Source organism: Akanthomyces muscarius, chromosome 6, assembly GCF_028009165.1.
Source record: "Akanthomyces muscarius strain Ve6 chromosome 6, whole genome shotgun sequence".
NCBI classification, from domain to species: Eukaryota; Fungi; Ascomycota; class Sordariomycetes; order Hypocreales; family Cordycipitaceae; genus Akanthomyces; species Akanthomyces muscarius.
The window spans coordinates 1,532,362-1,559,953 of record NC_079246.1 but is presented as its reverse complement, the minus strand read 5'-3'; the positions used below and the strand labels follow the sequence as shown (position 1 = coordinate 1,559,953).

Sequence of the window (27,592 nt, the reverse complement as noted above, 5' to 3'; positions counted from 1 at the left end):
GGGTGGTGTTATTTCGGCGGAGTTACGTCTGCTAGATTTGCGGTTTGAATGAGCGCATAAAAAGGATTTCAAGAGCTGGAATTCTGTTCATGAGTGATGAGGTTGAGCATATATATTTTGACAATACCATTTTTGATTATTTATTTACCGATTAACTGCAACCATTTAATTGTCGGACGAGGGCCGGTAGAGGCAGTGACAATGGCCCACTTATATACTAGAACAAGCCAATCAGCTTCGGGTGCGAGACCGGAGAAAAGTGTGGCCAATGCCGATCTTGATGGTGGGGCGTCGCCCGTTTCGTGATGGCCTTGGGCTTTTTTTTTTCTTCGCCGTCAGTGTTGAAGATTTTCGTTGCTACCCTCATCACCAATTTTTTTTCAAGCGACATTCGCTTTCTCTTTTCCTCCCAAACGGCAGTGAACCTTTCTCGGGCGAGCCTCTTACCAAGGAATCCCCCTCTCTATTTACCCTTTTCTTCCCTCCAACTCTCTCGCAAACATGTCTGAGGAGAATGTCGGTATGTGCTACCCGCCGCACTTGAAACAAAAGAAGAAAAAGCAGCTGACATTATTCTTTCTGCAGCCTGGCCTCTGGCCGACGCCGCCCTGACCCAGGAGATTCTCGACCTCCTGCAGTCGGCGACGCACATCCGCCAGTCCAAGAAGGGCGCCAACGAGGTGACCAAGGCGCTGAACCGCGGCACCTGCGAGATTGCCATCCTGGCCGCTGACACGGAGCCCCTCGCGATCCTGCTGCACATCCCGCTACTGTGCGAGGACAAGGGCACCCCCTACGTCTACGTCCCCAGCAAGTCGCTGCTCGGCCGCGCGTGCGGCGTCAGCCGCTCCGTCATTGCCGCCTCCATCAACTCCAACGAGGCCAGTGAGCTCGCGGGCCAGATCAAGGCCCTCCGCGACAAGGTCGAGCGTCTTGCCATCTAAACGCAAGTAGACGAAAAAAAGCCGTCGCTAGACCATGGAAACAGCGTCTGGAGATGGCTGAGGCTGATGCGAACGAAGAAAGGGAGAATACGGTATCAGAGTGTCTTGTAAAGCGGACATTCGGTATTCTAGGGCGATGTAGAGGAACACGAGATGAAAAAGATTGAAAAATGTTCTGCGGGACTGTTTTGCTATAGTTGCATAGTGAAATATACGAGACCATCGAACACCCAACACCAATCCATCATTTGACCAGAGGAGTTGAATCAGTGAGGCTGCTTCCTGCTGGATTTCGTAGTGCGCAAGCAGCTTAAACATGACGAGGCCATAGATGTTGCTTCTTGTTCGGAACCGAACCGTTCGATCATCGGAGATTGGGTGTCTAAACATGTACCTCTGTAGCGGCGACCAATAACGAGTTCGGTCACACTGTCAGAAAATGCAACTTATGCTGGCGCTTATGAAGACGGGATCTTTCTATCCAGTGAGATGGAATACTACTCGGTCTACTTAAATGCAAAACTGGTTGGCCATGATGGGTCTTTTCACGGAGGTAAAGCTGCAGCGCACATCGTCGTCTTGGCTACCCTATTATTATCCCTTCTCAGTCAACGCTGAGTACAGCTTTTCGCGCAAGCAATCCCATCTTGTAAGAGGACGAGGATTTGATTCTTTTTTCTTTGTACTTAGACAAGCCAGAAGTCGCCACAAGCAGGATATGATACGCGAGAGCGCTCTGGGATCTTCCACCCGAGCCGGTCACTCATCTTGGATCATGTCCGTTTTTAGCCTTTAAGTGCAGGGTCGTCAGATTCTATTGTGGCAGCAACGTCAATCAACAGATGGGTTGTGGGTTCTATACGGTCGAGCTGGAACTTGCGATGGGAATCATAAAAAGGCATGCGTCGTCACCCGCCGGTGCCAAACGCGCCCGACCTCCGTGTCTACTCTGGATGATTGCCTGGGGCGGACGGAGTTAGCATCGCTAGGCCCGGCCGGTCGTGCGATTCAGCTCCGCAGACTATCCCGGTCCGTCCGCCTTCTTCCCACGCGGACTCTTTTTTGGAAGAAGTTATTAACAAGGCTGAGGCTTATTGGGCACGATACAGTTTTGCTTCCGACCAGGTACCAATTTTGACACGCGTCAGCGCAACTCCGCTCTCGCATCTCGTCGCTGGCCGCCTGTCAGCTCGATAGTCATTAAAGTTAGCTTTTGCGCCAGCAAATAGCTTAGCTCGTTCCTTTTTTACTTCAGTATTAAAACGTCCAATTCCGTCTTCGATTCTTATAAATTCTAATTACACCGTCCCCAGCCGCGACCCATCAACCTCCATTCTCTTGCCCCGTTTACCTTGTGCTCTCCGGCTTCATCTCCATCGCCGCGCCCTCGACAATACACAGCCCGTGCCATACAGTTGCCGGCAACGCAGCCCGCCCTCATCACCACAACAATGGCCAACGAGTCGTGGACCAGCTCCGTCTCGAAAATCTTCGAGGTCAAGTCCATCCCCGAAGAGGCCGTCGCCAACCCGCACCACGTCACCACCAAGAGCGGCAAGCTCACCGGCTTCAAGAACCCGTACCCGTCGTGGTACAACCTCAACGAGCCCTCGCGCATGTTTCACGAGCTCATTTGGTATTTACAACCCCCCCCTCTCCCCCTCTCTCCCCATCTTGTAAAGCCCGACCCTTTAACTAACACGTGCGCATCAGGCCCATGATCACAGGCCGGCTCTCCACGCCCGACACCACCCCGCCCACCGTCAACGTCGTCAAGCCGCAGTTCCTCGCGCACCGCTTCGCCTCGCCCAAGCTGCGCGCGACCTGGCTCGGCCACGCCTGCTACTACGTCGAGTACCCGTCGGGCCTGCGCGTCCTCTTCGACCCCGTCTTCGAGGACCGCTGCTCGCCCTTTAGCTTCCTCGGCCCCAAGCGCTACACGCCCAAGCCCTGCGACCTCGGCGACCTGCCCGCCGTCGACGCCGTCGTCATCAGCCACAGTCACTACGACCACCTGTCGCACGCCTCGGTCCTCGAGATCCAGAAGCACCAACCCGAGGCGCAGTTCTTTGTCGGCCTCGGCCTCGAGTCGTGGTTCCGCCAGAGCGGCCTCAACAAGGTCACCGAGCTCGACTGGTGGCACGATGCCGAGCTGACGGTGAAGAGGGTCGGCGGCGGCGGCGGCAGCACCACGTCCTCTGACGCTCGGAAAGCCACCGGCGGAGGCAGCGGCACGGACACCATCACCGCGCGCATCTCGTGCCTCCCCTGCCAGCACACCTCGGCCCGCACCCTCCTCGACAAGGACACGACGCTGTGGTGCTCGTGGGCCGTGTCCTCGGGCGGCAAGTCGGTCTGGTTCGGCGGCGACACGGGCTACCGCGGCATCCCGCGGGGCTTGCCCGCTGGTGTCGACGACTACGGCCCGGAGCACGCGGCGCTGCCGCGCTGCCCGCAGTTTGCGCAGATTGGCGCCCTGCGCGGGCCGTTCGACCTCGGCCTCATCCCCATCGGCGCCTACTTTCCCCGCGCCGCCTTCTCCGCCATGCACGCCAACCCGTACGACTCGGTCGAGATCTTCAAGGACACCAAGTGCAAGCAGGCCATGGGCATCCACTGGGGCACCTGGGCGCTGACCATGGAGGACGTGCTCGAGCCGCCGAGGCTGCTCAGGCAGGCGCTGGGCCGCAGCGGCATCGCCGAGGAGGGCGTCTTTGACGTCTGCGAGATTGGCGAGAGTCGCGAGTTCTGAGGCCCGCGGATAGGGTTGCTATAGATGTGAACGTTTGCGTCTTTTTCCTGTATTCATTTGGAAAAAATTTGTTACATGGCTAGGATATCTGGAGTTGATGGCGTGAGATTGGCTTGATACTTTCATGTTTGCGAGCGTTTTCTCTTTTTTCTTTTTTTTCTTTCATGTTTGCTGTACGGCCTTTGTCCCTACGTGCCTACGACTCTACAACTAAGTTGCTGCCTTGTCGCCGCACGAGGAGCGCTTCCCTGCCTACTGGCGAGTTACAGCAACTAGTGTAATATCATGTACTAATACGCTATAATACGACTGCATAATATTTCCGCTCACTTCATTTGCCATTGCCCTGCCATTCTCTATGCCGCCGAAAAGTTTCCGATACGCCGCGGGCTTAGCCTCCGACACACCGACGGCAATCCTATGTAGACCCGTTCGCCGTATGCAGCGCATTGATAGTTCCGCATGCTGTACGCAACCAATCCTCTTTCTCAAACCATTCTCTCATTTGTTTTATTCCGCCGATCCCCTCGTTCATTTATGCCACTCGCAGAGGTTGGCACGTAAACTGCCCCTCCAAGAGCGAGGGTCCGGGGGTAAGCAGCTCCTACGGCCCCTCCCGGTACCATCCAAATCAGTTCATTCCCGATCCAAAAAAAACCACTCTAATCTTTCCTGTCGATGCACGAAAAAAATAAACGATACAGTAAGCAGTGGACCCTACCATTATAGCTCTTGGGGTCTGATGCTAACAACCTCTAGGGCTGAAAGGTACCCAAGGTCGCGCCACACACAAACCATGGTCAGACGATGTCTTATTTCAACTTACATTGTGCATCCTTCACAGTGTAGAGCTGGAGAAGGAGACAACTTTCTGCACATCTTTCATCGCTTCTCTTCCAGAGCCAGATCTTGGCAGCAGGAAAGGAATGGCACCTTGTGCACTTTTGTGTTTAGAGATGTAACGCAACTCCAGTTTTTGTACAAGTGATCGTCACAATGGCCAGTTCCGTTTCGAGATGTATCTTCCCGTCTACCCCCATATCCCAACGACAACTGCATACGACCCTAGTTGGTCTAGAAGAAATCTGGCAGCCGCCGAGCAAAAGTCGCCGCCCAGCAGAGGCTACCCCTCAACGGAATGAAGAAACGGGGAACTTGCCTGACTTTACATGAGGGGCTTATTCGCAAGTATAAAGGCAACCATGCCTCTGCTGTTTTGAACAAGATATTTCTCTTCTCAACTGAAGTCTCATCAGCATCATCGAATTCTCATCAACTGTCTCATATCACTTCCTCTCTACCCCCAAAATGAAGGTCTTCACTTCCGTTCTCGCCATCGCCATGGCCGTCGCCAGCGTCAGCGCCGTCGCCATTGAGCCCATGTCCGACCTCGAGGCTCGCTGCCTCGCCAACGGCAAGGCCTGCAAGGCCAATGGCTCTCTGGGCAACTGCTGCAGCGGCTTCTGCCTCGCTCAGGGCAGCGTACGTTCTACTTCCTCATCCCTTCAGCCGACCATGCGACCCAGCTAACGCTCTTCTTTTCCCTCACTTTTAGAAGACCGGCAAGTGCGCCAAAAAGTCCTTTGCCATCGCTGAAGAGAGCGTCGCCGAGGAGGAGAGTGAGCCCGTGGCTCAGATTGAGGCTCGCTGCCTCGCCAACGGCAAGGCCTGCAAGGCCAACGGCTCTCTGGGCAACTGCTGCAGCGGTTTCTGCCTCGCCCAGGGCAGCGTATGTCCTACCTCCTCTTTCACCCAGCAAACCAAGCACCCTCCTCCCACAGAAGCTAACTATACATTTCTTCCCCCTTTTTAGAAGACTGGCAAGTGCGCCAAGAAGTCCTTTGCTGTCGCCGAAGAGAGTGCCGCCGAGGAGACTGCCGCCGAAGAGGAGAGTGAGCCCGTGGCTCAGATTGAGGCTCGCTGCCTTGCCAATGGCAAGAAGTGCAAGGCCAATGGCTCCATGGGTAGCTGCTGCAGTGGTTTCTGCCTTGCTCAGGGCAACGTAAGTGTTTTTGCACGAGCCTCGTCCGTTTTATACAATGAATGCTAACCAATTTGCTTCCTTTCTACAGAAGGTTGGTGTCTGCAAGAAGCACTAAGCGAATGAGATTGATGTACCGATGTAATGCCGTACAATATTCTGGAGCATTAGCTCACATGAGATCAAGACAGACCATATACAATCATGAATATCTCACTCAGTTGACCTACATAGCCAAATTCCAACCAAAATTAAGCCAAAAACTTGGACCAATCAGTTGCGACGTACGTAGACGTTTTCCGAATAGTAGCGCGATGCAGCACAAAAGGGTATCAAATGCAGTCGTTATTTATATCCAAAAGACTAGAAATTACGTATGAGAGATTAATGAAGCGGTGACTCCCTGCTTATAGAGTCAAAGCTCCAATGATTATGCTCGATATGCACCAGCGCCCGTGGCTATGGAATCCTTCTGCCTCCAACGTGAACCAGTTCGTCCTGCATGATAAAACAAAAGTGCGCTTCGTTCCTAGTGACCCCGATGATGACTCCAGCAATGAACATGTCAATAGGAATATGACAGATGAAAATGAAAGAAAGGAAGGAATGTAATCAGCAAGGGCAGCGGGTATATGCGGTTGTACAGTGTTACATGGCGAAGATTCATGATTTGCCGGGGAGGTCGCCTCCATTGGGTGGTGCTGGACCACTCTGGTCGATGCCCTCAAAAGTCTCATAAAATTGGTGTCGGTCATCTCCCAGATTCAGTCTCGATTCACCCGAAGCAACCATGTGCTTCACGTCGCTCCAGTAAGCTAGCTTGCGAACTTCCTCATCCGCATGCCGAAGTGCCGCACTCAGCGCGTCTTTCCGGTTCTTCATGGCCGGTGTGGGCTTCATCTCGGCGTCTCTGACGGCTTCGTTGTATTTGGTGACAATGTGACATAGCAACAACCTGCGGGATGCTTGAAAAACGAAGAGTCCCATGATTTCGTGCATGTTCCTTTGCATGGCCGGGAGGTCTTGCGCGTGCTCAAGATAGCTTTCGACGGCTTCTCTTTTCTCGCGATCTATGCGAGAGAAGCGAAGTCTACGCATCAGAGTCGGAAGATCGTCAATGTCGGGTTCCTCTTCAATGAAATCCACGGTAGACCCTCGCGCCGAACTTGCCCGGCTGGGACCCCGGCTAACGAGGCTGCTAGTTGTGGCTTTTGTACGCTGTGATGCTGGCCGTACAGCGAAGTAGTCGCTGGTGAGGAGATGAGGTTCGTCAGGCTTGTGGTCGCAACGCTTCTTGACCCTTCTCCGAATCCAAGCTCGTCTTCTGACAAACGAGTTCCACCACTTGGCACCATGCCAGGAAAATGCGCTAGAAAATGCAAATGAATATTCCCATCCAAACTCGTCGACCCCTTCCTGATGATTGACGCGCCACTCAGGCCAAGCCCATTCCCATGTCGGGTCGGGGACAACGGCTGTATTGATGTCCGTCAGGGAAGGCTTGTGGAATTCGTTTGTCCATGGCGAGGGGTCCAAGCCACCCAGCGCTTTCGAGGAGAACAAAGCAGCACCGCATAGGAAGCCACCTCGTTCGTTTTCGTAGAGGATATCGATCGCGGTTTCTCGATTGTCGGTTTTCTTCTTGGGTGTGGAGTAAGACTGGGGTTCAGGCATCGGAGTCGCATCTTGGACTTTAATAGAAGGCTGAGATGGTGATGGCCTAAGAGGCTGCTGGTTGTCTTGCTCTTCGGGAAGCTCGAGTATCACCTGACGACTGCCGCTGGGGCTTGGACGCCTACTAGACGTACTCGACCCATCGGCGCTGGCTTGGGCACGGCTACCTCTTCGGGTACTGGGGGTTGGAGTCAAGAGATTAGAAGCGGTGGTAGTCCTGTCCATTTGCGCATAGTGGTGGCCATTATGCGGGGAGATTGTGCCATCATTGTCGACTAGAGAGATTTCGTGGTCAAAGTCTTCTGGCTTGAGGCTTGCCGCACGGCGTGAGCTGCTGAGCTTCATTGCGAAAGAGCCCTCTCAAACATGCTCGCCTGGTAGGCACCGTCGGTGTGGCGGAGCGCGGGCAGGCCTGAAGAGATCGGTGCTTTGTATTATGCAGGCCGTGGTCAGAATTCCATTGGAGTCGTTTGTCTAGCTGGCCGTAAGCTGATTGACAGCTTCGTCGCACAATATAATTAATCTCGCAGGTTGTGGCGGGTTGGACCAGGGTCTTGGCAAAGTACAGAGGCACGTTAGAGGGTCGGTCTGTCCGCGGCAGATGCAGTCGAGTCGTTGTTCTGCTAGCAATATCGGGCTTGTCAAAAACGAAAATAAGATCAATCGCGGTTGGAGTCGGCAAGATTGCGTCTGCAGAGGTAGCAAGGACGCCGCGGCGTGAGAAGCTGCCGTGCGGTTTGATGTCGGACAATGACGCTTTCAGCGATCGGGGAACCGCAGTTTTCAGTGGCCGATCAGTCTCAAAGACAGAGGGGTACCCGATCGACTTTGGCTAGGAAGCAGAAACCAGCGCAAGAAAAAGAAAATCGGCGCTGACGCTTTACACCGGCAGTAGGAAATGAAAACGATGAATAGAAGAAGGGAAACTCGACACCAGTCGAACCAAGATTTTGGATCGTCAGGGTTGAGAAGCAGAAAAGTTGCAACAAGCACAAACAAGGAAGTCGTCAGTCGTGGAGCGGACGATGGTGGCGGGTGCCAATGCCAAGTGCGCCGGTGCAGGTGGTCTGGTTGGAGCTGTCAGTGGTACGTTTACAGTGGATGGAGCACTGAAAGACCGCCGAGACAGGTCGCCAAAGGCTGTGAGACCCCACTGAAAGCGGTCGACTAGTGCACTGAAAGTGAAGTGGCCAAGTGGGGCAGCAGCGCGGCGGTGCAGAGCCAGTCATGATGTAATTAATGAATGCCTGCAAGTTCAGCTTCTCAGTTGTCAGCTCGGCACGCTCAGGTACACAGTCTTAGCGGCTGAGCTGCAGGGGGGGTGGCCTTGGAAGTGGAAGTTACATACCTAACTAGCATGCAAGCATGCTGCACCGGCATTATTACAAAACGCATCTTTGGCATCTTGTATTCCATCGCTGGAACGGCTTTCGCAGCACTGTAAAGGTCACCTGTGGCTGAGCTGAGGCAAGGCCAGGCCAGCTTTCTGTCATCCAGCCACCCTGTACAACAACAAGCACGGCAAGTTTCTCGTTGTACAATTTCTCTTAAATCTAAATTTTATTGTCGATTAAGCGTTGCCATATGAGAAATCCGACATCCTTCTTTGGAATTCCTGCCACAATTTGGTCAATTCTTGCTGAAACACCCATATTACCATTATCGCACTGTTGGTGCCTCGTCGCACTTGACCGTCACCGTGGCTAAACCGGACATTTTCGGAGTAGACAACTCCGAGTCTGGTTCATACCCTAGAAAACGTCATGTCCACAGTCTCCTTTATCTTCTTCACAATTCTCGAGGCATCTTCCTCCGTGCTCGTGTAAACGGGAGACACCAGCACATGGTCACCGTCAACGCCGTCCATCGTGCCCGTCCCAGGATACAGCATGATGCCCATGTCCATCAGACCTGTCGTATGCACTGCATTGGCTATGCCGGCCGTCACTGGGAACGGCGTTTTATTCTCCTTGTCTTTCACAAACTCAATCTTGAATGTTCGTCAGCATATTTGTCATGCGTAGGCTGGCAGTTGCACTTACACCCCAAAAGAGGCCTTTTCCTCGTACATTGCCGACGTTTGGATGGCCGTCAAGCTCCTTGTGTAAAAGGCCCCCCAAGATCCCTCCTGTTCGCTTGACATTTTCGACAAGACTACCCTCGCGGATGATGCGCTGCACCTCCAATGCAGCAGCACAGGCAATCGGATGGCCCTGATATGTGTGGCCATGTGAAAAGGCCCTGACAACCTGTTAGCAGTCTTTTGGAAACAAACTATTGCGCGTGAACGAACCCGGTTCCTGCCATCAGAGCATCTGCGACGCGGTGATTGATCATCATCCCCGCCACTGGAGCAAATCCGCCTCCCAGCCCTTTTGCCATGGTCTGTATATCAGGCACCACGCCTTCCTGCTGCCATACGTGCAATGATCCGCAACGACCCATGCCAGACATGACCTCTGTGAAGTAGTTAGATATCTGCACTTTCTGAATGCGGAGAACACGAACCATCCAAAATCAGGAGCGCGCCGTATTTATCGCATACCCGTCTCATGGCCTTGAAGTAGCCAGGCACGGCGGGGACACATCCCAGTGTCTGTCAGCGCAAAAGGCCTGTCAGTATGCATCTTCAAACTGCCGAACAATCAAGACTTACCGCTCCGACAACTGGTTCGGCAACAAACGCACAAACTGTATCAGGACCGACTTGTTGAAACTTCTTGTCAAGCTCATCCGCCAATTGCTCGACATATTCCTCGGTCGTTTGGCCCGGCTTCATACCTCTGTAAGCATTGCATGCGGACACTCGATGCACGTTGGGCAGCAGCATGTCCAGAAACAAGCTTCGCCTGCCAACATGACCGCTCATTGACAGTCCGCCAAGGGTTGTGCCATGATACGAGCCCTCTCGCGCAATGAAATTAATACGCTTGGACTGCTTAGGACTCGATTCCACGAAGTACTGCCGTGCCATTTTCATAGCTGCATCCATAGCTTCGGACCCTGCAATGACGTCAGTTGGTCATGTTCGTCGCACGTCGGGGACAGGACAGACCAGATGACATGATATAGGCCTTGGCCATGGCGCCGCCTGTGCCGTTGACAAGCTCGTCCGCAAGATCTTCCCCCACTTGATGACCGAAGAACATTGAGTTGCAATAATAAAACTTGTCCATCTGGTCGATCATGGCCTGCCGAACTCTTTCGTTTCCGTGACCCAGACAGGCCACCGAAGCCCCGCAGGTAGTGTCTTCCATTTCATGCCCGTTGGAAAAACGCATGCGTGTTCCTTTTGCTGCCACTACTTGCATCGGGTTTGCTTTGATGCTCCTGTGCAGCACCGCACTTTTTGCGACGGGGATCGGCTCATTGTCTACGGGCACAGCAGCTGTAACAGTCGAGACAGAACGAGGAGCAACCCACCGTGGGGATGACGCCACCAACCTCGTCGCTCTTTGGCATGGCAATCTCAAGCTATTGGTCGTGGCTTGATATCGCAGGGATAGAAGCGGTCGGGAAACTGCCATTTTGCCGGCTCACTCAATTGTTGGAACTGACAGACTACTGGCAGCCACGGCCATGGCAGGTAATGGCGAAAGAGGGGTTGATATCATTCCCCACGTTTGCCATCCTCGTAACACTATCTTGCGATATCGGTCAGACCCCGGACGCCAAGGTTGGGGATCTGGTCATTCGTACAGGCGTGAAGGCAGGTTGGGCTGTTGTCCCTCGGGGGCTTGGTGTAGTGCGATTGGCTTGCAAGGCGGGGGCATGGCGTTGTATCGGGCTCACATTCGGAATGCGCCCTCCGAGAGCCCTATTCCAAAACAAGCATATCTAACTACCTATCTACATCCACCGAGGGACGGTGCTTCCTGACCAGCCAAACTTTCTTTCTTCAAACGTGGAGAGTTATCCCCACCACAGGGATCGTTTATGATGGCCATCGCTGGTCCCAAGAAGCGTCAGGCAAGTACATGATGACAGTGACATCCCCTGTTTGCCTGCATACCTATGTGCGAACAAACAAACAAAGTTGCGGTCTGCCAGAAACGAGGCTCTCACGCCAGTCTGTGTAGACACACCCCCTACCGTCCAGGACAATGGTGCTACTGAGTACCTCTCAAGCTTTCCGTAAACTGTATTGACAAGGATAATTATCATTCCATTTAGCCCAAGTTGATGCTTATGTTTCTGTTGGTTTATTTACTTCTTACACCTCGTAGATTAATTGCTGGAATGCGTGCGAAAAAAAACGGTTATTTGCTCAGTCTGAGCCCCGAAACAAGCGCTGTACCGATGATCGATTATGCACACATATGAAACACGCTGAGCAAAAAAAAAATGAAAAGACGGATGCAAATTAATTCAATCTCGAGACACCGTTTACATGATCAAGTCCTTGCAAAATAGTACTGTTAAACCCGCAGCGGTCGCATTTTCTCTTACATCCAGAGGCTGCACGTGACGCCCCGGCGGTACTGGGATCGCGAAACTTTCGGATGCCAAGCTTTCCAGCGGCACCACACTCATGAATATCGCAAGTCACATAAACCCGGCGTAGCACGCCCATGTATGCGGGAGTCACGGCACTATTGAGGGCGCGAGCCATCCGGCTCGGTGCACCTCGGTTTAGTGCAGCCGCATTGAGCCCGAACAGCAGAAGACAGCAAAACGTTCAACGCTCTCTACACCTGAGCTCCTCGACAGCGCACAGCACAGCAGCCTCTGCCGACCGGAAAGACACGGAAGCGAGCAACATTGTCACGGCCGAAGTAGCGCACTCGAATTTGGCCCGAAACAACGAAATCCGCTATGCGTATCGAGACAGAAGCCCCGAGATCGAGGAGGCCATCAATGAAATGCTTGGCACAGCCTACATCCCGCCCTCTCGACGGTATCCCACGGCCGAGGCCACAAATTTGAGTCTGAGACGAGCCCGACGCATCGCACGCATTCGAGTTGGCGAAGAGATCCTCGCGCGCAAGGGAGGCAAGGCCCGCCGCCGCGACGCGGCCGATACCTTTGGCCTCCTGAAGCACATGACGCAGCCGCGAGGCAACAAGCCCGCCATGCACGCCATGCGCATTGTGCTTCCAAAGGCATGGGACTTTGATGTGTCAAGCAGCAAGAGCGTCGATTACGTAGAGGCGCGTACCGGACTGGCAGCCCGGCTGCGCATGACGGGCGACAGGGAAAATTCGACGGCCATTGTGCTACGAGGGCAGGGCCCGGTGCTCGCCAAGGCGGCAGACGAACTCATCGCCGTGTGCAAGGACGTGGAGATTTTCAAGCTGGGCGAGGTGACCAGCTTTGACTATGCGGCCCAGCGCCTCTGGCCTGTCATCGAGAACGCCCAAGACGGAGGCTCTTTTGTACCTCCTGACCAGCTGGACAATATCTGGGTCCACAAAGAGCAGCATTACTGGATTGATTCTGCGTATGAAAAGACGCCGCGGCCGGAGCACTGGACGCAGGAAGCATTTGATGTATTCATCAAATCGTTGGTCTATGGACGCCTGAAGCCTGGGTCGACGCTACCCATTTACCACTACGGAATTCACACAGACGGGATCCGTGTACGGATGATCATGGATGCATTTGAAGATCCGTCGGCACGCAGCTACATCACAACACCGGTTCTCAAAATGGCCCTGCAATTCATGTCTACGCATGGCGGCCACCGGGCCAGTGCCGAGCGTCTCTTGTCACAAGCAGAGAAATGGGGTGTGCCGCTGGACACGGACGCCTTCAACATCCTTTTTGACTGCTACGTCTATAAGCATGACGTGCGCTTCTTCCACAGAGTGCTCATCAAAATGAGAGAACGCTGCTTCTACCCCAACACGCGTACATGGCTCCATTTCCTACAGCTCGTGCAGCGCGACGACACGCGGCTGCAGGTTGAAGCCGCCATGTTCGACCTGGGCTTTTTCGAGGACCCGGGCACGCGACGCGGCGTCAGCGTCATCACCGCCGGCACCCTCGCCTATCAGGCCTTCCGCGCCGGCGAGACGCTGCCAGTCTTTCTCAACAAGCAACTCGTGCGCTTCGGCCCGACATGGCTGACTGACGCCTCCACAGACGCTGTACTGCGCGAGTTCTTCTCATTCCACCAAACGCCCGCCGCCAGCAAACGCTACCACGACTACCGAATATTGATCGACCGCTTGGCAGAGCACGGGAAGACTATGAGCAGCGGCACGCTCAGCCTCATCTTGGAGCACTGCGCGCAGCCACACGTCCGCGATTGGGACACGGTGTTGTGGGCGTTGGACCGCATGCCTGTCGCGCCACACGATGCCTTTGGCGAACGTGCCATATCTGGGGCCATCTACCACAACCTCGTCAACCTCTGCCTCGGCACGCGCAGCGCCGCCGCGCTTGGCGCCGTCGTCTTCTACGCTGTCAAAGAGCGGGCGCTTCTTGTCCGCGCTGCCCGTACATCCGTCTCCAAAGCTATGCTCGGCAAAGTCGACGACGACGCCTTTTGGCGGACGCGCGGCCCGCGGCTACTGTCGCGTAGCATGGCGAGCGCTCTTAAAAAGACTCCCGTCGAGGCCAAGGCCCATGCCGTCCGGGCCGTCGAGGCGGCGATGCGCGATGCCACGGAGGGCTACATGCCGGCGGACAAGCTTGTCGACGTGCTCCGTGCCGCGCTCGCACTGGACCGCCAGCACGAGGCGGCTACCTCTGCTGCAGTTGCGGCAGAAAAGGGGGATGCGCAGGAAACCGGCATCGATGAGCCGGCGGTGACGATTTCGCTCGCGGACGTCACGGGGGATGGCCCAGAAGGGCGGATAGAAGTGCGCCTAGACTGCGCCTTTGATACGCGCCGCATGGTGGTTTACAACCAGCATGTAAAGCCACCCTGGCTCAAGAAAAACGGCACTCCAAAGAGCGAATCAGTGACTACACCAGCCAGCCACACTGAAGAATCGACATCATCATCACCACCACCACCTTCATCTTCCACTCAGACAGCATCCAAGAACGAGGCTGCCAAAGAGCCACCCGCCGGGCAAGAAGCCGGCGAGAAGCGTAGCGGAAATCATCCGCTTGTACAATATCTTAACTCATTGCATTGAAGAACCAAGGAGCAGAAAGGGACTTTTTTTTTTACCATGTAAAGGAAAGCGCAACGGCATCATTGTAATATAGTTGTATAGAAGGCCAGGATATTTAAAAATAGGAAGAAATCTAGATACCCCCTCTACATTGAGAGCTCACTTGAGAGTGAAGTTATATATACCTTCAGCAGTGAAAGAGGTGCATCTCTAGATTGGTAGTCATGCCCAGTGTAGGCGCTCGGTACACGGAGAGTGACAAAGAGAAACTCTCAACCCGACTTGACACGGTCAGATTCGGTGGCCTCGCACCATGCACGCACCAGGTCGTGCAGGGGAAACTTGTGGACTGGGGGTCATGCACTGTACCAATGCGCGATTGGACATGCTGCTTTTCTTGTCACGCCTGCATTGCCGTACGTCGCAGCCCTCCAGGGCCTCATTCTCGTACAACATCTTCAGCAATGCCTCTTCATCCTCAAAGCATGCATGCACCTTTGGCACCGGAATATCTGTATTCTTGGCGATGAATCGCAGGGCAGCAGCCTCGTTCAGCATACGCTCGTTGCCAAGGCGCGGTACGCACAGTGAGCCCTGGAACGCGGCGCTGTGCTGCCATTCTGAGGGCGCAGGCTGCGCTTGACATAGGAACCGTCAACACGACAGTACTTTCGCTCTGTTGTGATGTCGACGCAGTCCTTTTCGCGTCGAGCGTTTGAGCACGGAGTTTGTGACTGGGAACGTTGCAGCCAGGGTTGGAAGCTTGGTCCCGTCTCAAAGGCGAAAGAGAAGTGTTGAGAAGAGGAGAGACAGCGACGACGCCCGCTATAGAAGGAGTGCAACTAAGCAGGGGTGTGGCACCCTTGAACAGTACAATGATATTTATCGTTTGAGAAGCGTGATGCCTCGAACCGCCATCAAGGCACTCCTCCGGTTCTGTGTATCCACGCCAAACGTAGACAACCGGGCCTTTCCGAGGATACTTTGGAAAAAGTCGTGTGCAGTGAAAAGAATTGCGTATATTGGAAAGCATCCCATCCCGTGACCAGAAAAAGATGAATCGTTGGTTCTTTGCTTTTTTCTTCTTCGCACTTGGAAAATACAAATCCCAGGAATCCTTCCTTCTCTCTTTACAACAAAAAAGGCAATAATAAAGATATCTTTCGTTCCTAACTCTGTTTACCTCCCCCTCTCCGTCTTCGTTTGCTTTCTGAGGGGCAGGGATGAGATCTTTGCAGGTCGTCATCTCTCTCCTCTTCTAAAGGTCATATCATCGTCTCAAGAGAAAAATAAAAAAAACCGCCGCCGTCCTTTAGCATAAAAATTTGCTCGTTTTCCCGAAATCACATTGCGTCTTCCTCGATTCCTGATTGGCGTGTGCTGCAGTTGGAGGGGTGCCACGGAAAATATATATATGTCATGTCTAACGAAAAACCGACACTGCTCCTTCCAACAAATCCCAGGGTCTGTGTTACTGGCAGCTATTCGAAGAGGCATTAGGAGCATCGAAGAAAAGAGGTACAAGAGGATATCATCGCCAGAAATGGAGATTGTTGAAGCGCGAGACAAGGTGGATTAAAGCAAAGAAAGTATGCGGCGGGACAGCGGCTATGGACGCATTCAGTCGTGGGGTTCAATTTTCACATTTTCACCCAGATCGGCCGTTGCATCATCATCCTGGCGGGTCAAGATGGCCGCCTAGTCCTTCTTGGTCTCTTCCGAGGCAGGCGTATCTTTCTTTTCTTGGCTGTCGGAAGCGGGAGCGGGCTTGGATTCGGCGGACTCGTTGGACTTTGATTCGGGGGCAGAGGGCTCTGCCTTGGCGTCCTTTTCGGTCGTCGTGGATTTCGAGACTTGGCTCTCGAGGTCCTTGTCTTCGTCGGCGTTATCGAACATTTCGGTATCATCTGAACCCGTAAGAACCTCTGTACCATCGCCGAGAAAGATAATTCGACCGCGAGACGCACCAACACCAAAGCCCTTGTTCTTGCCATCGGCATCCATTTCATATCCGCTGTCGCTGTCCTCGTAGTTGTGGTGTACGCCGGGGCCACGGAACTCGGCTGAGCGAAGATTAGTTCTGATTGTCCAAACGCAAGTAGTCGACTGGGTGTGATGTATGCATACCGTATTCGGGAGGAGCGCAAGGACCGTCGCCGTTGGCAACACGCTTGGCGATCTCGTCGTACCATTGCTCCCTGGTCTTGCCGTTGAGGAACGCAATAATGATCATGGTCATGTTGTCGCAACCGACACCGCCAGTCTCGGAGTTGGAAGCCAGACAGTTGTCCATCATGTTTTCGCAAATCTTCTCGAGGTCCTGCTTAGCAGCAATGCCGCGACGCACAAACTCAACAACAGCCTGAGACGATTGGCAGTCCCAGATACCTATAGATGAGTCAGTATCGCGGACAAGTCGACTGGCGTAAATGTGGTGGCGAGGATCATTCAAAACATACCGTCGCAAGCAAGAACAAGGAACTCATCCTCGTCGGTCAAATCGTGCTGCTCAACATCAGGGAAGGCAGTGACAATCTGTGACTCAGGGGGCAGCTCAGCAACCTTCTTGAACTCGAAATCACCGATGGCGCGGGACAAGGCCAAGTTGCCATTGACACGGCCAAAGTCAACGAAACCACCGGCAGCAGTGATGCGGTTCTTCTCGGCCTCAAGTTGGGGCTTGTGATCTTCGGACATGGGCTTAGCGCGGCCCTTGATGCCCAGAACACCTCGGGAGTCACCAGCATTGGCCTGTTTCGCGTGTTAACCGCTTGTGATACTCTGGTAAGGCCGCACTGGCTGGAATTGCAGACGTACCACAAAGATTTTGTTGCCAACAATCAAGCTGACGCAAGCGGTGCAGCCGGAAACTTCATCCTCAAATTTGGGGTCTAAGGATGGGTGTCAGTTGTCATGAAGGGTAGTTATAAGTGCGGTAGTGGCGGCAGCATACCACCAAGCATGGCTCTATCAGCTGCGAGGAACCCGTCCTTGAGACCCTGGATGTAGTCGCCCTTTTTAAAGGACTCTTGTCTAGTGATGATGCTGTGCATGTTGGCACCGCAGTAGGTCGCTACTTTTTCGCCGCCGTGTCCGTCGTATACACCGAAGAATGACAGTCGCGCGTTCTTGTGGACTTCGGACTCTTGGGCGGTAGGAGTGGGCATCAGGTCGAGAACGGTGGTATCGGCGTCTTCCATGCTGATGCGCCATCCTTGCATGGAGGAGACGCCATAGAGGAGGCGGTCATCTTCGCCCTTGGATGAGTGCTGCGGGAAAGCAAATAAAAATAATTAGCTTGGTCACAATTCAAGTTTTCAAGAGTTTCGAGTCCATGGCTTCACAAATTGTGATCGGGTAAAACGTATCAAGAGTGCTTTGTGGTGGTGTGCGACTGAGTGCGGGGCACGTGGAGGAAGGGATTTCCATGCTCAACAAGTCGTGAATGCGCAGCATCGGCGTCTCTGAGAGCCGTAGAGAGCATGGCCGCGACAAATATTCGTGATTGAAGTATGAAGAAACGACCCCAAAGTCATTCCCAGGCCTCTCCGCACGCTTTGGCGCAGCACAGTGGAAAGCGCTCTGCCCGGCGACAGACCCTAGCTATGAGGGGTTCGCAGACAGCAGCACAACAGCGCCGCCACGTCGACCCGGAAACCACCCGCAGCGGGAAATGCAAAGCTCAAATATGTCGAGATAGAAAAAAGAAACACACCTTGTCGACCACCGGCTCCGAAAGGGTTTGACCCATGTTGACGGAAGGGGCTGTTTGTCGGGGAGCGGCGCGAGGGCAGCTACCGCGAGATTATGGGATTGTGCGGTTCTGCGGTTTGTTCGTGGGGAGGTGGGATGGTGGACGAAACCGTGCGCGGGGCTGGCGGCCGGGGGGGGGGGGGGGGGGGGGGGACGTTGTATTGGATGCTGCCGGCTGGTGCGGGCAGTCGACAAATTGTCGAAAGGATAGGATTGCGATGCCAAGGGTCGTCTCGCTCGCTCCGTGGGAAGAGGAAGATTGCTTCGCAAACGATGTAGAGAGAAAAAGGGTTTCGGGGTGGTGGTGAGTCGCTAGGTACCTAGGTAGGTTTCAAGGCAGGGCGAGGAAGATCTGGGCTGGCGCGCTGTCGAGAAGGACAAGGGGGCCGGGCTGTACGGGCAGGGCGAGGGGGACGACGACGCAGACTGACTGATTGGGGGGCGGGATTAGGAAGAAACGGGGCTTTGGGGGCAGAGAAAACCCAGACAACAGCGCTGTAGGCAGGCAGTGCTGGCGCTAACTGGAGGGGGATCTACTTCTGAAGCTTGCCCTGCTCGTAATACCAGTGAGTTCCATGGAGCTACTGGGAGGGTGTCACCTCGATGGTGGTGCCTGGCTATAGGTACAGTCTCACCAGCAACAGTATGTACCGAGATTCAGGTAAACACTGTCATGTATCGCATCGTCACCCATGCAGCTGGTTTTCCCAACAGCCGTGGGCAGTAGCCAATAGTCATGGAGCTGAAAATTCAGCGATTGACGGTCGCCTTTGCTGGTGCGGGCAATCTTCAGGGTCCCCGCAAAGCTATTCTGCCGCTAAAAATACAAGAAAGGCACGCTACAAGCTTCCCCCGCTTCGTTGTGATCCGGGCTCGCCTTTTCCCTCCCTCTTTTATCTTCTCTCGCCGCTAAAAATTGGTGAGGCGGCGGAGGGGCAAAACCTCTGCGGCCTCGGATAGTCGCAGCTGGCTGGTTGACGGATTGTTTCTGGCTTGGCTTGCTTGCTTGTCCTACCCCAAGCTGCCAGCTGACTTTTCTCGAACAGGGCGAAGAACTGGCTGAGGAAATCGCCACTTGAAAATGAGAAAAACCGCCTGGGAATCAGATGTGAGCCTGGGGGGGCTGCCCAAACTACTGCACAAACCACATCGAATCTACCTCCCGCTGACCAATGCAACGCCTGTAAGCACCGATGCCGCATAATGTAAATCTGCGAAAAGGACCAAAGCAAAGCACCAACCAATATCGGCGGAAAAAAGCCTCCCTCGCCCACCAAAACTGCCTGCCCGCATGCAATGCTAGTGCATCATGTGCCGCAAATCAAGCTTTTCTTCTTCCGCCACCCAACAGGCAGCCTGTACCACGCACGCCGCCTAACCGCCAGTCGGCTGCCGTTACCGCCCAACATCAGTTTTGGACGAGCAAAGAGCGGGCAAAAAAGAAAACAGCATCGCACGTCCCGGTAAGCAGAAGATAGCATCAGGACTCGGAACGTGGGGAATGGCGAAATCTAAATATACACAAGTTGGGGCAGGGTTTCCGAGCAGTTCCAGACCCTCCAGCTGCAGGCCAAGGCCTGGCCGACACGGCTGCTCCCACGTAGAAGACTGTAGGCCGCATTGTCGTTGTTATTCTGTACCAAGGCAGAAACTTGGAGAAGAAAACCCCTGCATTTCGATACAGCCAACCACTTGTAATAAGCATGTTCACTAGCGACAGAACGTCAGGTTCAATTGTCTCTCGCCTCGGTTTTCTTCAACATCCGCCCGCAGATTAATCGCCGCCATCGCTCGTCCAAAATGGGTGGCATACAATGGCAAGAAATGGTCACGCCACACCATCTTCCCCTCATTCAGGACAAGCCACTAGAATGCGCGACCCCTCCAACCCTCCAAAACTGGTCAAAGGAAAACCCTTTTTCAGCCGATTTTCTTGCGTGTCGCGTGTTCCAAATCTATTGAGCACCCCTCTTCCCGCTTCTCCAAGTTTTTGCCGTGCTCAGGTCTCACCACCCCAAACTGCCTGCGTCGAGCAGCGACATTGATGTCAAAGAGGGTAGAGAGAAACATGAAAAAGAGACATGCCATATATATTTATGGGTTATTATAGCATGAACTGTCTCTAGCGCGGCGCATATCGACCGTTGCTGGTACGGCTTTGTCTTGTGGCGTAACCATGACCCTAAGAAACGTCCCGGCTCCTTGCAAGGCTGTGAAGCTCTACAAGGTTAGCATCACCCTCAGATCTGGATGTAAAATGTCTATAATAAACAGCCTCAAGTACGCACATTAAGCCAATTGGAATATCCATGCTAGTCACATCGCCTCCGAGGCTGAATAGTGCAAGATGAATTGGCGCGTCTTTGAAAAAAATCAGCACATGTGCCAACAGCGCCCTCGGATATGCCAAGAGTGCAGTGTGGCCATGTGTCAATGCCATCACCAAAGACGGCAATGCCTCTCAATAAAACCTTGCATTAGCTTGACAAGCACGATACATTAGCAGTACGGAACATGAGAGTGCCAACAAAAAAGTTTAGTGATTCCTGTGAATGAACCCCCAAGCAGTGATCTTGCAAATATCAATACATCATTCCTCTCAGCCCGTGATACAACAGCGTCATTTCATTCATAATCATAGCATGTCAACCCATGCATAGCCAGGTTTGACTTCTTGTTTCCCAAAAAACCAAAGCTAGTCCAAACATCCCTGTTATCATGTCTTTGTCATCATAGTATCTCATCCAACGAACACAAACGATCATTCCTCGTCTCTTCCGCATCGCCCTCATGACTCGGCCGATAACAATCGGGATAGTCTTTTCCCCGATACCTCTTTTGATAGGTCACGTAAGGCGGCAGTCGCCATGCCGTGCGGCTTCGCTTCGCAAGCCGTCGAGCGCGGCGTCTCTCCCATTCCTTTCGCTCCCACTCCCTCGGCCCTCGCGGCGCGCCCGCCAACGCCAACGCAGCGTCTTCTGCTGTCCTGCCACTGCCGCCCAGACGAGGTCCCTTAACCAGCGAGATTATCTGCTCCACAAACGGGTGGTGGTGCCACGTCTCCCGCTCCAGCGCCCGCATCCATTCCGTGTAGTCCGTCGGCTTGGCGGCCCTGAGCCCTTCCATGATCGACGAGGTGAACAGGTGCTCGAGCAGCTCCTCGACGCTCCCGTTGCCGCCGCCGTAGCGCGCGAGCAGCCGCAGGTGGCACTGCTGCGCGTCCGCGAGGAACTGGTCAAACCCCTTGGTCCCCAGCGCCAGGTCGATGCGTGCCAGGTCTACAATGTCGCGGTGTGTTTCGTAGCTCTGCTGCAGATGCCGCTCTGGTTCGGCCAGCAGATCAGTCAGCAGCGCGAGAGTGTTCTTGAGCGTGGCGCCGGTGATCTCCCACCCGCAGTTCCAGAGCTTCTGCAGAACCTGTTCCGACATGTTGGTCACGAGGAGCTGCACGGCCCGCTGCTGGTCTGCGGCGTACGTATACTGCTCCACGACGCTCAGCGGCCGGAGATTGGCCTGTAGCAGATGTCGAAGACCCATCATGTCGAGCTGCACGAGCACAGCCTTGTGCCACTTGTTCCATGAGCTATGGCCGCGGAGTTCCTTGAATTTTCGACTCGAATCGTGATAGTATCGCGTCATTTTGGAGCCTATCGTTAGTCCTCTGAACGTCTTTGTTTTTGTTTCTGTGAAAATGCTGTCCTGCGAGGAGATAAACAAAAGAGACATTTTAGAGGAAGGGGAAAGGACAAACACCGCCGGGGTGGCAGGCAGCAACTCGCGCGAACCCGTCCGCTGCCAGCTGCCAGCTGCAAACGCACAATGAGTTTCCACACAGTAACCACAGAAACGTGTTCTAGTAATCGCTCGAGCAGGATCGTTACTACCTGGGGCAGTTGCATGCAGCTCATCCAGGATTCATAGTGAATGGACGGTGCGGACACCCATTTATTAATCTGCTCATCTCAACTACCGAAGCAAAGCGGCCAGGCTTTAGTGAGTCCAGCTAGAGCCAGAGCGAATCTGAATACTGAAATGGCTGTACTCCATCCTTTCTTACCTTGCCCGTCAATAGCAACCTTCCCCGTCATAATCAGCCGCATATCCGAGAACCATGTCTAAAGCGTAGCCTAGTCATATCAATTCCCCAAATTCAGCCTCAACTCCATCATCAATTCGTACCTGGAACTTCCTGTGCGGCATCCCATCCCCATCGCGTCTAGGCACGATGCGAAGACGTCGATACGGACCTCTTCCTCTTGCCGTTGTACCCCAGATGGTCCCTCAGGGCCGCCACCTCGTCCTTGTAAATGCCCTGCCACTTGCGCGACGCCCTATGCGGGTTAAGGAACCAACAGTCTGTCTCTTCGTGGGGAGTTGACTGCGGATGGTGGTCGGTACAATAGCGGCAGCGTTGGCGTCTTCTATCAACACGGCCGAGTCTAGCTCTCTTTCCCGAGGGCCGACCTCGTGGCGCGGCAATGGTGGCATCATTGTCCTGCCCTGTCTGGGGAGTGGCCGTGTCTTTGGCCAGTAGCCACTCTGTAACGCCATCCCGCGTGCTCGCGTGCCCCAGAGTGCCTTCCTTGAGCTTCTCCATCCACTCGCAGTACCACTCGGGCTGGCTCGTCTGGAGGCCTTCCAGGAGCGACACCACAAACAGTTGCTCTAGAACGTCTTCCACAGGGCTCGCGCCGTCGCCGTACTGCGCAAGCAGGCCGTCGTGGCAGTGCTTGGCCGTCAGTATGTATTCCTTGATCGTCTGCGCCCCGGCGGCGAGATCCATGCGCGTCAGGCCAGCCAAGCACTTGCTGGCCACCGTCGTCCTCTCCTCCTCATCGTGTCGCTGTCGTTGTGCGTCTCTAACAATTGTCTCGAGTGTGTTGAGGGTGCTCTGCACCGTGGCGTCCTCGGGCTTCCAGCCTCGGCCGTACGCGCTGGCCAGAATATCCTCGGAGATGCTATCGACCAGGAAACGCACACCGGCGGTTCGGTCAGAGTCGTATTGGCTGGCTGCTTCAGGGTCGTCCGCGTCCTTGACGCCGTCGTCGGTGAGTAGGTGTCGAAGGCCTAGATTTTGAAGAGCCATGCGACCTTTTATGTGCCAGGTATGCCAATTGTCGAAACCGCTGAGCTTTCCAACATCTCTCGAGGCGGGACATGGCTCCTGGGGTGGCGTGAGAGGCGGCATCGTTGGGTATGGCGACGACGAGAGGGGGGCAAGGTCAATGTATGTAATGGCTGGTAAGATATGTAGAAGTGCGGAATGTGTGAAGAAGGGCGAATTTATTCGAGCTGTGGGAGCGTACTTAAAGGAAGAGCGGGAAACTGCGAACGGCCAGTGCGGCATGCCGGTGTTTGCAGGGTCATTATTCACCTGTGGCATGACATGCTGCTCACTTCACCCTGACTGTCTTGCACCTGTGGCAATTTCATTGGTATACAGCAGTTGAAAAAAATTAATGCTAAACGCCATTTCTATATTCCTGGTACACAAAGCACAATAGAATCCAAAATATACCCCCAAAATATGCCAGACAAACGCACCGTTGTCTCGAATGCGCCGGTACTCATACATCATGTCCACCCATAGTCCTTCCTAATTCCCCATGCTCAACTGTTATGGATATTCTGGTATCAATCGCATGAAACAAAAGAAAAAAAAGTATTGAAATCATCAACACGTCGTCATAATAAACCATCGCTTTTTTTACTCGGCGCTCCAAACTTATATGAACACTTTGAAGCTGCTGCCTTCAGACAGCTTGCCTGAATCTTCCTTTCGCCACGCGCTCACGGCTGTGGACAGGACGCTCGTGCTCTCGTGTATCGTTGCCTTCTTCTCCGCGCCGACCTCGCCCCATTTGCTTTTTGGCGCGGGCATGGGGCTCGAGCGCTCGCCAGGCATGGCTCCTTCGCGATCCTCCGCCAGCGGGTTGAACGGAGCCTCGTCGACGATTTCCTTGAAGCTCATGGTAGTTGGGTCGCGCTTGCTAATGACGCGCCAGTTCTCTGCAGAGCCAAACGAAGGCTCCGTCATGAAGCTTTTGCTACCGTTGGAGGTGGCGTCAGCCCACGGGTGGAGGTCTGCAGTGTTGCCTCCAGACAAGTAGGCTTGTTCCGGCTGGCGCACATCCGCGTTGCTAACATCAGAGACAGTAATGGTTTCCCAGTTCGGATCTGATCCCTCGCTTTCCGCGATTGTTGGCGCCGATGGTCTGTGGTTGCGGCCTCGCTCATTGATCGGGAGAGCGACGGAACTAGTGGTCTTGGTGGAATAGGTGTCGATGCTATTGTGGTCTCGTCGTCCGTATATAGATGAATAAGCAATGCGCGAGGCCTTCTTGGACGAAGGGTCCTTGAGCCTGGTGATGCCATCCATGTCCTTTTTGTATCCACTCGGGCCGTTGTCATGGATATAGCTGCCGGTGGGAAACACCTGATGTGTAGAGTCAGGGATGCTTGGGCTCGTAGATGGATCATTTTCGTTGTGCATCGACTTGGCGCCACTCATAAAGGGAGCTTCTCCTTCGACGGTTTCCCAGGAACGCCTTCCATCGTTGCTTCCGTGAGAGCTGATGCTTCTTATCGTGGTTGCTTGCCTCCTGATGGGCGATCGCGCCGGCATTGCCTCGTAGTTTTCGCTTCCGCCGAGGGTTTCTGACGATCGTCTCGCCGTCGAGACGCGAGGAACCGCCTCCATATAGGCGGCCGCTGTAGGTTTCAGCATATGCTTCTCATTGTTTGGCACAGCAGTCATCTTTTCGCCGCGTCGCATTGAAGAGCTGGAGCCGTTGAGTAAGCCGCCAATGGGGTTCGAGGCCTTTGATCGAGTCTTGCTTGATAGGTAACTGCGGCTAGCCTTGCGGCGTCGCAGAAAACAGACAAAGAGCATGAGGATAAGAGCGATAAACAAAATCGGGATAATGGTGGCGAGCAGAATATCGCCGGTGCTGAGTCGACCGCCACCAGTTGCTGGCGAAGGCGATTCGGAAGCTTTATTTGTGGACGTGGTCGTCGAGCTCGGGCTGCTCGTTGTCACCGAAGTGCTTGTTGGCGTACCATCCGGGGCCAAGAAGGTGACATGAAGTTTCTCGCTCTCGGAAAGGCTCGAAGATTTGGAGCTGGCATTGACGGTGATGTCAAAGTTGCCCGAGGAATCCTTTGGGACGTCTCCTGAAAGCTTGAAGCCATCAACATTGAGCCATTTCTCGGTTGGACTGACATTGACGTCCAATTTGATGTCGTCTGGATCCCTAAAGTACTGACTAAGGTCAATGTCGAATTTGCCGCCGGGTCGAGCTTCCATGTTCTCAAATGTAGACTTGAAGAGACTGGTGGCGACATTGACAACAACCAGAATGTCCAACGTGGCGGAAAGTTTGTTGCTATAAGTGATGGTGAAGTTGCTGGAATGGTCGCCATCTCGAGGAGTACCACTCAACTTGCCGGTATCCTTGTCGTAGTCAAGCCACCTCGGCATGTCTTCGGTAGTGACATCGAGATCGCTCGATTTCACCGGCTTGCCATCCAGGTCAATGGCATTTTCTAGGCCGTCATAGTCAACCGCAGTTCCTCTTGTGGCATTGAGCGTAACAATGGGGTTCTCAGTAGTAAGTCTATGACTGCCGACGACAATGTTGAAGGTGAGTGAGGTGGCAGCGAAACCAACAATGTCGGATGCGACCAAGCTGAGCCCGAAGGTCTGGGGCGGCTGAACTAGGGACTCAAAAGGTGGCGTTTTCCCAGAAAAGGTCATTGATCCAGCATCGAATTTGATCCAGGCAGGGAGCGGGCTGTTGTTGGACGAGACGGCGTAGTAATTGAGGCCACTGTTCTTGCCGAATGTGTCTTGGTTGAAGCTGTACCGAAACGCGGTGGCCGGGTACGACAGGACCGACGAGGGCGCCGAGAAGTTTCCAAACGTCTTTATTTGGTCTTCTAGGGGAATCTGTACAGCTGGCGCCGGCTTTCTCGAGACGACGAGAGTCGAGTCCATGGTAGTCGAGCCGCTGTCGTCGGTGGCCACAATGTCGACCTTTTGGCCAACAACCTCGCCGTCGGCAACATCGCCATCTTTGGGAGTCCCATAAAGTCTGCGGTTCGCACTCTCGATCGAAAGCCAAGAAGGGTGATTTTGACCGAACGAGTATGTAATGTTGGAGGCTGATGTGAACGTTTGTGGCGAGAATGAGTAAGTAAAGAATGTGTCTAGTCGGGCTGCAAGAGGCAGCTGTGCGTTGAGCGGGAACGCGAGGTTCGGTTTACCGCAGACAAGGCTGGCCAGTTGCAGAGCCACGAGAATTATCGTGAGCGCAGCCATGATGACTCTGCAGCGCCGGGTGGACGAGCGCTAAGATGATCGTGATACTCCAGGGAGCAGCTGGTCACGATGTGTTGAAGAGACACTGTAAGGGCAATGGTGACGAGAGGAAGGAGAAGGAGAAAAAAAAAAGAAAAGTCATGCAAGAGTGCAGGCGACGAGGGGGTGTATCAATGTCTTCAAACTGTCTGCACCTGATTGCTGGCCACATTTTGTCGATACCGCCCCCTTCATTCCTACACAATCGCCCCACGGCGCATTGTGCGGAAAGCGAGGATGGGGGAGCGGGAGGGTCCCAGCAGGTAGCAAAAAAGCACATTTCCATTACGGGCAGAGGCGGACTGTCTCGTGTCTGGCAGGACCTGGGAACGCGTAAAGCATCTTGGCGGGGAGGGGGCGCGCAGAAGGATGAGGAACGAGGGCTGGGCATTGAGAGGTGTGCATTCCAGAGCGCGGTGGTGACACGCCTGACCAGCTTGCCATCTGTCGGAGGGTGAGACGTGGGGCCGCACTATCGAACGGGGCAGGATCGATAACTTGACTTTTGAGAAATGCGAGTGACGATGATTGGAAGTTTACCAGGATTTGAGTTTATTTCATTGAATTGAGAGAGCGTATACGGGAGCGGCGCTGGCTGCTGGGAGCCAACGACCGCGTTGGAGCTGGACGCTGGGCATGGCTGTGAGGCTATCGATCCAGCAGCGCGCGTCTGCGCAGACTGTGAGTCGCGTCTGCGCATTGACGCTACAGATCGGATCCGTGTCGAGCTGGTGAGTACCGAAAAAGGAAAAACGACACGGAAGAAAATGGCAAAGACAAAAAGATGAATGGGAAACCGCAATGTCCCAGTACGCCCAAGTACAGACGGTCTGCCCCTGTACTATTTTGGGGCTTCACATACCTGACGCAGGCAAACGCAGCCAAAGCCACCTGCAGGCTGCAGGCTGCAGCCACCCAGAAGCAGTACTTGGAATTTGGCCCACGATTGGTGGTTGGGAGATGTATCTGTAACTACCACTCACAGCTAGCGTTAGCGCCAAGACGCCATCTCGACACGATCTGCGGTTTCTAGGTGGCGTCGAACCAGCACTACACACCTTG

General features: G+C 54.1%; 10 protein-coding genes across 10 annotated transcripts; 4 read left to right on the top strand and 6 right to left on the bottom strand.

Annotated features, from left to right (window-relative positions):
• Positions 1 to 501: 501 nt before the first annotated feature.
• Positions 502 to 944, top strand: LMH87_000541 (uncharacterized protein; the record flags this gene model as incomplete). Its single annotated transcript, XM_056198463.1, has 2 exons — positions 502 to 520; positions 586 to 944. 2 exons carry the CDS (start codon positions 502 to 504, stop codon positions 942 to 944), a joined length of 378 nt encoding a protein of 125 aa, XP_056055410.1.
• Positions 945 to 1,662: 718 nt separating this feature from the next.
• Positions 1,663 to 3,696, top strand: LMH87_000540 (uncharacterized protein; the record flags this gene model as incomplete). The annotated part of the gene is made up of 6 exons (XM_056198462.1): positions 1,663 to 1,721; positions 1,957 to 1,973; positions 2,054 to 2,069; positions 2,174 to 2,198; positions 2,258 to 2,580; positions 2,658 to 3,696. 6 exons carry the CDS (start codon positions 1,663 to 1,665, stop codon positions 3,694 to 3,696), a joined length of 1,479 nt encoding a protein of 492 aa, XP_056055409.1.
• Positions 3,697 to 4,374: 678 nt separating this feature from the next.
• On the top strand, positions 4,375 to 5,795 carry LMH87_000539 (uncharacterized protein; the record flags this gene model as incomplete). The annotated part of the gene is made up of 6 exons (XM_056198461.1): positions 4,375 to 4,399; positions 4,456 to 4,495; positions 4,944 to 5,178; positions 5,252 to 5,425; positions 5,510 to 5,698; positions 5,769 to 5,795. The coding sequence occupies 6 exons, from the start codon at positions 4,375 to 4,377 to the stop codon at positions 5,793 to 5,795; spliced, it is 690 nt and encodes a 229-aa protein (XP_056055408.1).
• Positions 5,796 to 6,340: 545 nt separating this feature from the next.
• Positions 6,341 to 7,696, bottom strand: LMH87_000538 (uncharacterized protein; the record flags this gene model as incomplete). Its single annotated transcript, XM_056198460.1, has 1 exon — positions 6,341 to 7,696. One exon carries the CDS (start codon positions 7,694 to 7,696, stop codon positions 6,341 to 6,343), a length of 1,356 nt encoding a protein of 451 aa, XP_056055407.1.
• Positions 7,697 to 8,587: 891 nt separating this feature from the next.
• On the bottom strand, positions 8,588 to 10,813 carry LMH87_000537 (uncharacterized protein; the record flags this gene model as incomplete). Its single annotated transcript, XM_056198459.1, has 10 exons — positions 8,588 to 8,610; positions 8,700 to 8,703; positions 9,102 to 9,341; positions 9,394 to 9,592; positions 9,645 to 9,810; positions 9,860 to 9,947; positions 10,008 to 10,354; positions 10,407 to 10,542; positions 10,698 to 10,724; positions 10,796 to 10,813. 10 exons carry the CDS (start codon positions 10,811 to 10,813, stop codon positions 8,588 to 8,590), a joined length of 1,248 nt encoding a protein of 415 aa, XP_056055406.1.
• Positions 10,814 to 11,922: 1,109 nt separating this feature from the next.
• Positions 11,923 to 14,439, top strand: LMH87_000536 (uncharacterized protein; the record flags this gene model as incomplete). Its single annotated transcript, XM_056198457.1, has 1 exon — positions 11,923 to 14,439. One exon carries the CDS (start codon positions 11,923 to 11,925, stop codon positions 14,437 to 14,439), a length of 2,517 nt encoding a protein of 838 aa, XP_056055405.1.
• Positions 14,440 to 16,116: 1,677 nt separating this feature from the next.
• Positions 16,117 to 18,169, bottom strand: LMH87_000535 (uncharacterized protein; the record flags this gene model as incomplete). Its single annotated transcript, XM_056198456.1, has 7 exons — positions 16,117 to 16,325; positions 16,386 to 16,481; positions 16,546 to 16,806; positions 16,878 to 17,169; positions 17,236 to 17,309; positions 17,372 to 17,687; positions 18,134 to 18,169. 7 exons carry the CDS (start codon positions 18,167 to 18,169, stop codon positions 16,117 to 16,119), a joined length of 1,284 nt encoding a protein of 427 aa, XP_056055404.1.
• A 2,732-nt stretch (positions 18,170 to 20,901) lies between these two features.
• LMH87_000534 (uncharacterized protein) lies at positions 20,902 to 21,810 on the bottom strand (the record flags this gene model as incomplete). The annotated part of the gene is made up of 1 exon (XM_056198455.1): positions 20,902 to 21,810. One exon carries the CDS (start codon positions 21,808 to 21,810, stop codon positions 20,902 to 20,904), a length of 909 nt encoding a protein of 302 aa, XP_056055403.1.
• Positions 21,811 to 22,387: 577 nt separating this feature from the next.
• LMH87_000533 (uncharacterized protein) lies at positions 22,388 to 23,359 on the bottom strand (the record flags this gene model as incomplete). Its single annotated transcript, XM_056198454.1, has 1 exon — positions 22,388 to 23,359. One exon carries the CDS (start codon positions 23,357 to 23,359, stop codon positions 22,388 to 22,390), a length of 972 nt encoding a protein of 323 aa, XP_056055402.1.
• A 537-nt stretch (positions 23,360 to 23,896) lies between these two features.
• Positions 23,897 to 26,491, bottom strand: LMH87_000532 (uncharacterized protein; the record flags this gene model as incomplete). Its single annotated transcript, XM_056198453.1, has 1 exon — positions 23,897 to 26,491. The coding sequence occupies one exon, from the start codon at positions 26,489 to 26,491 to the stop codon at positions 23,897 to 23,899; it is 2,595 nt and encodes an 864-aa protein (XP_056055401.1).
• Positions 26,492 to 27,592: the final 1,101 nt, after the last annotated feature.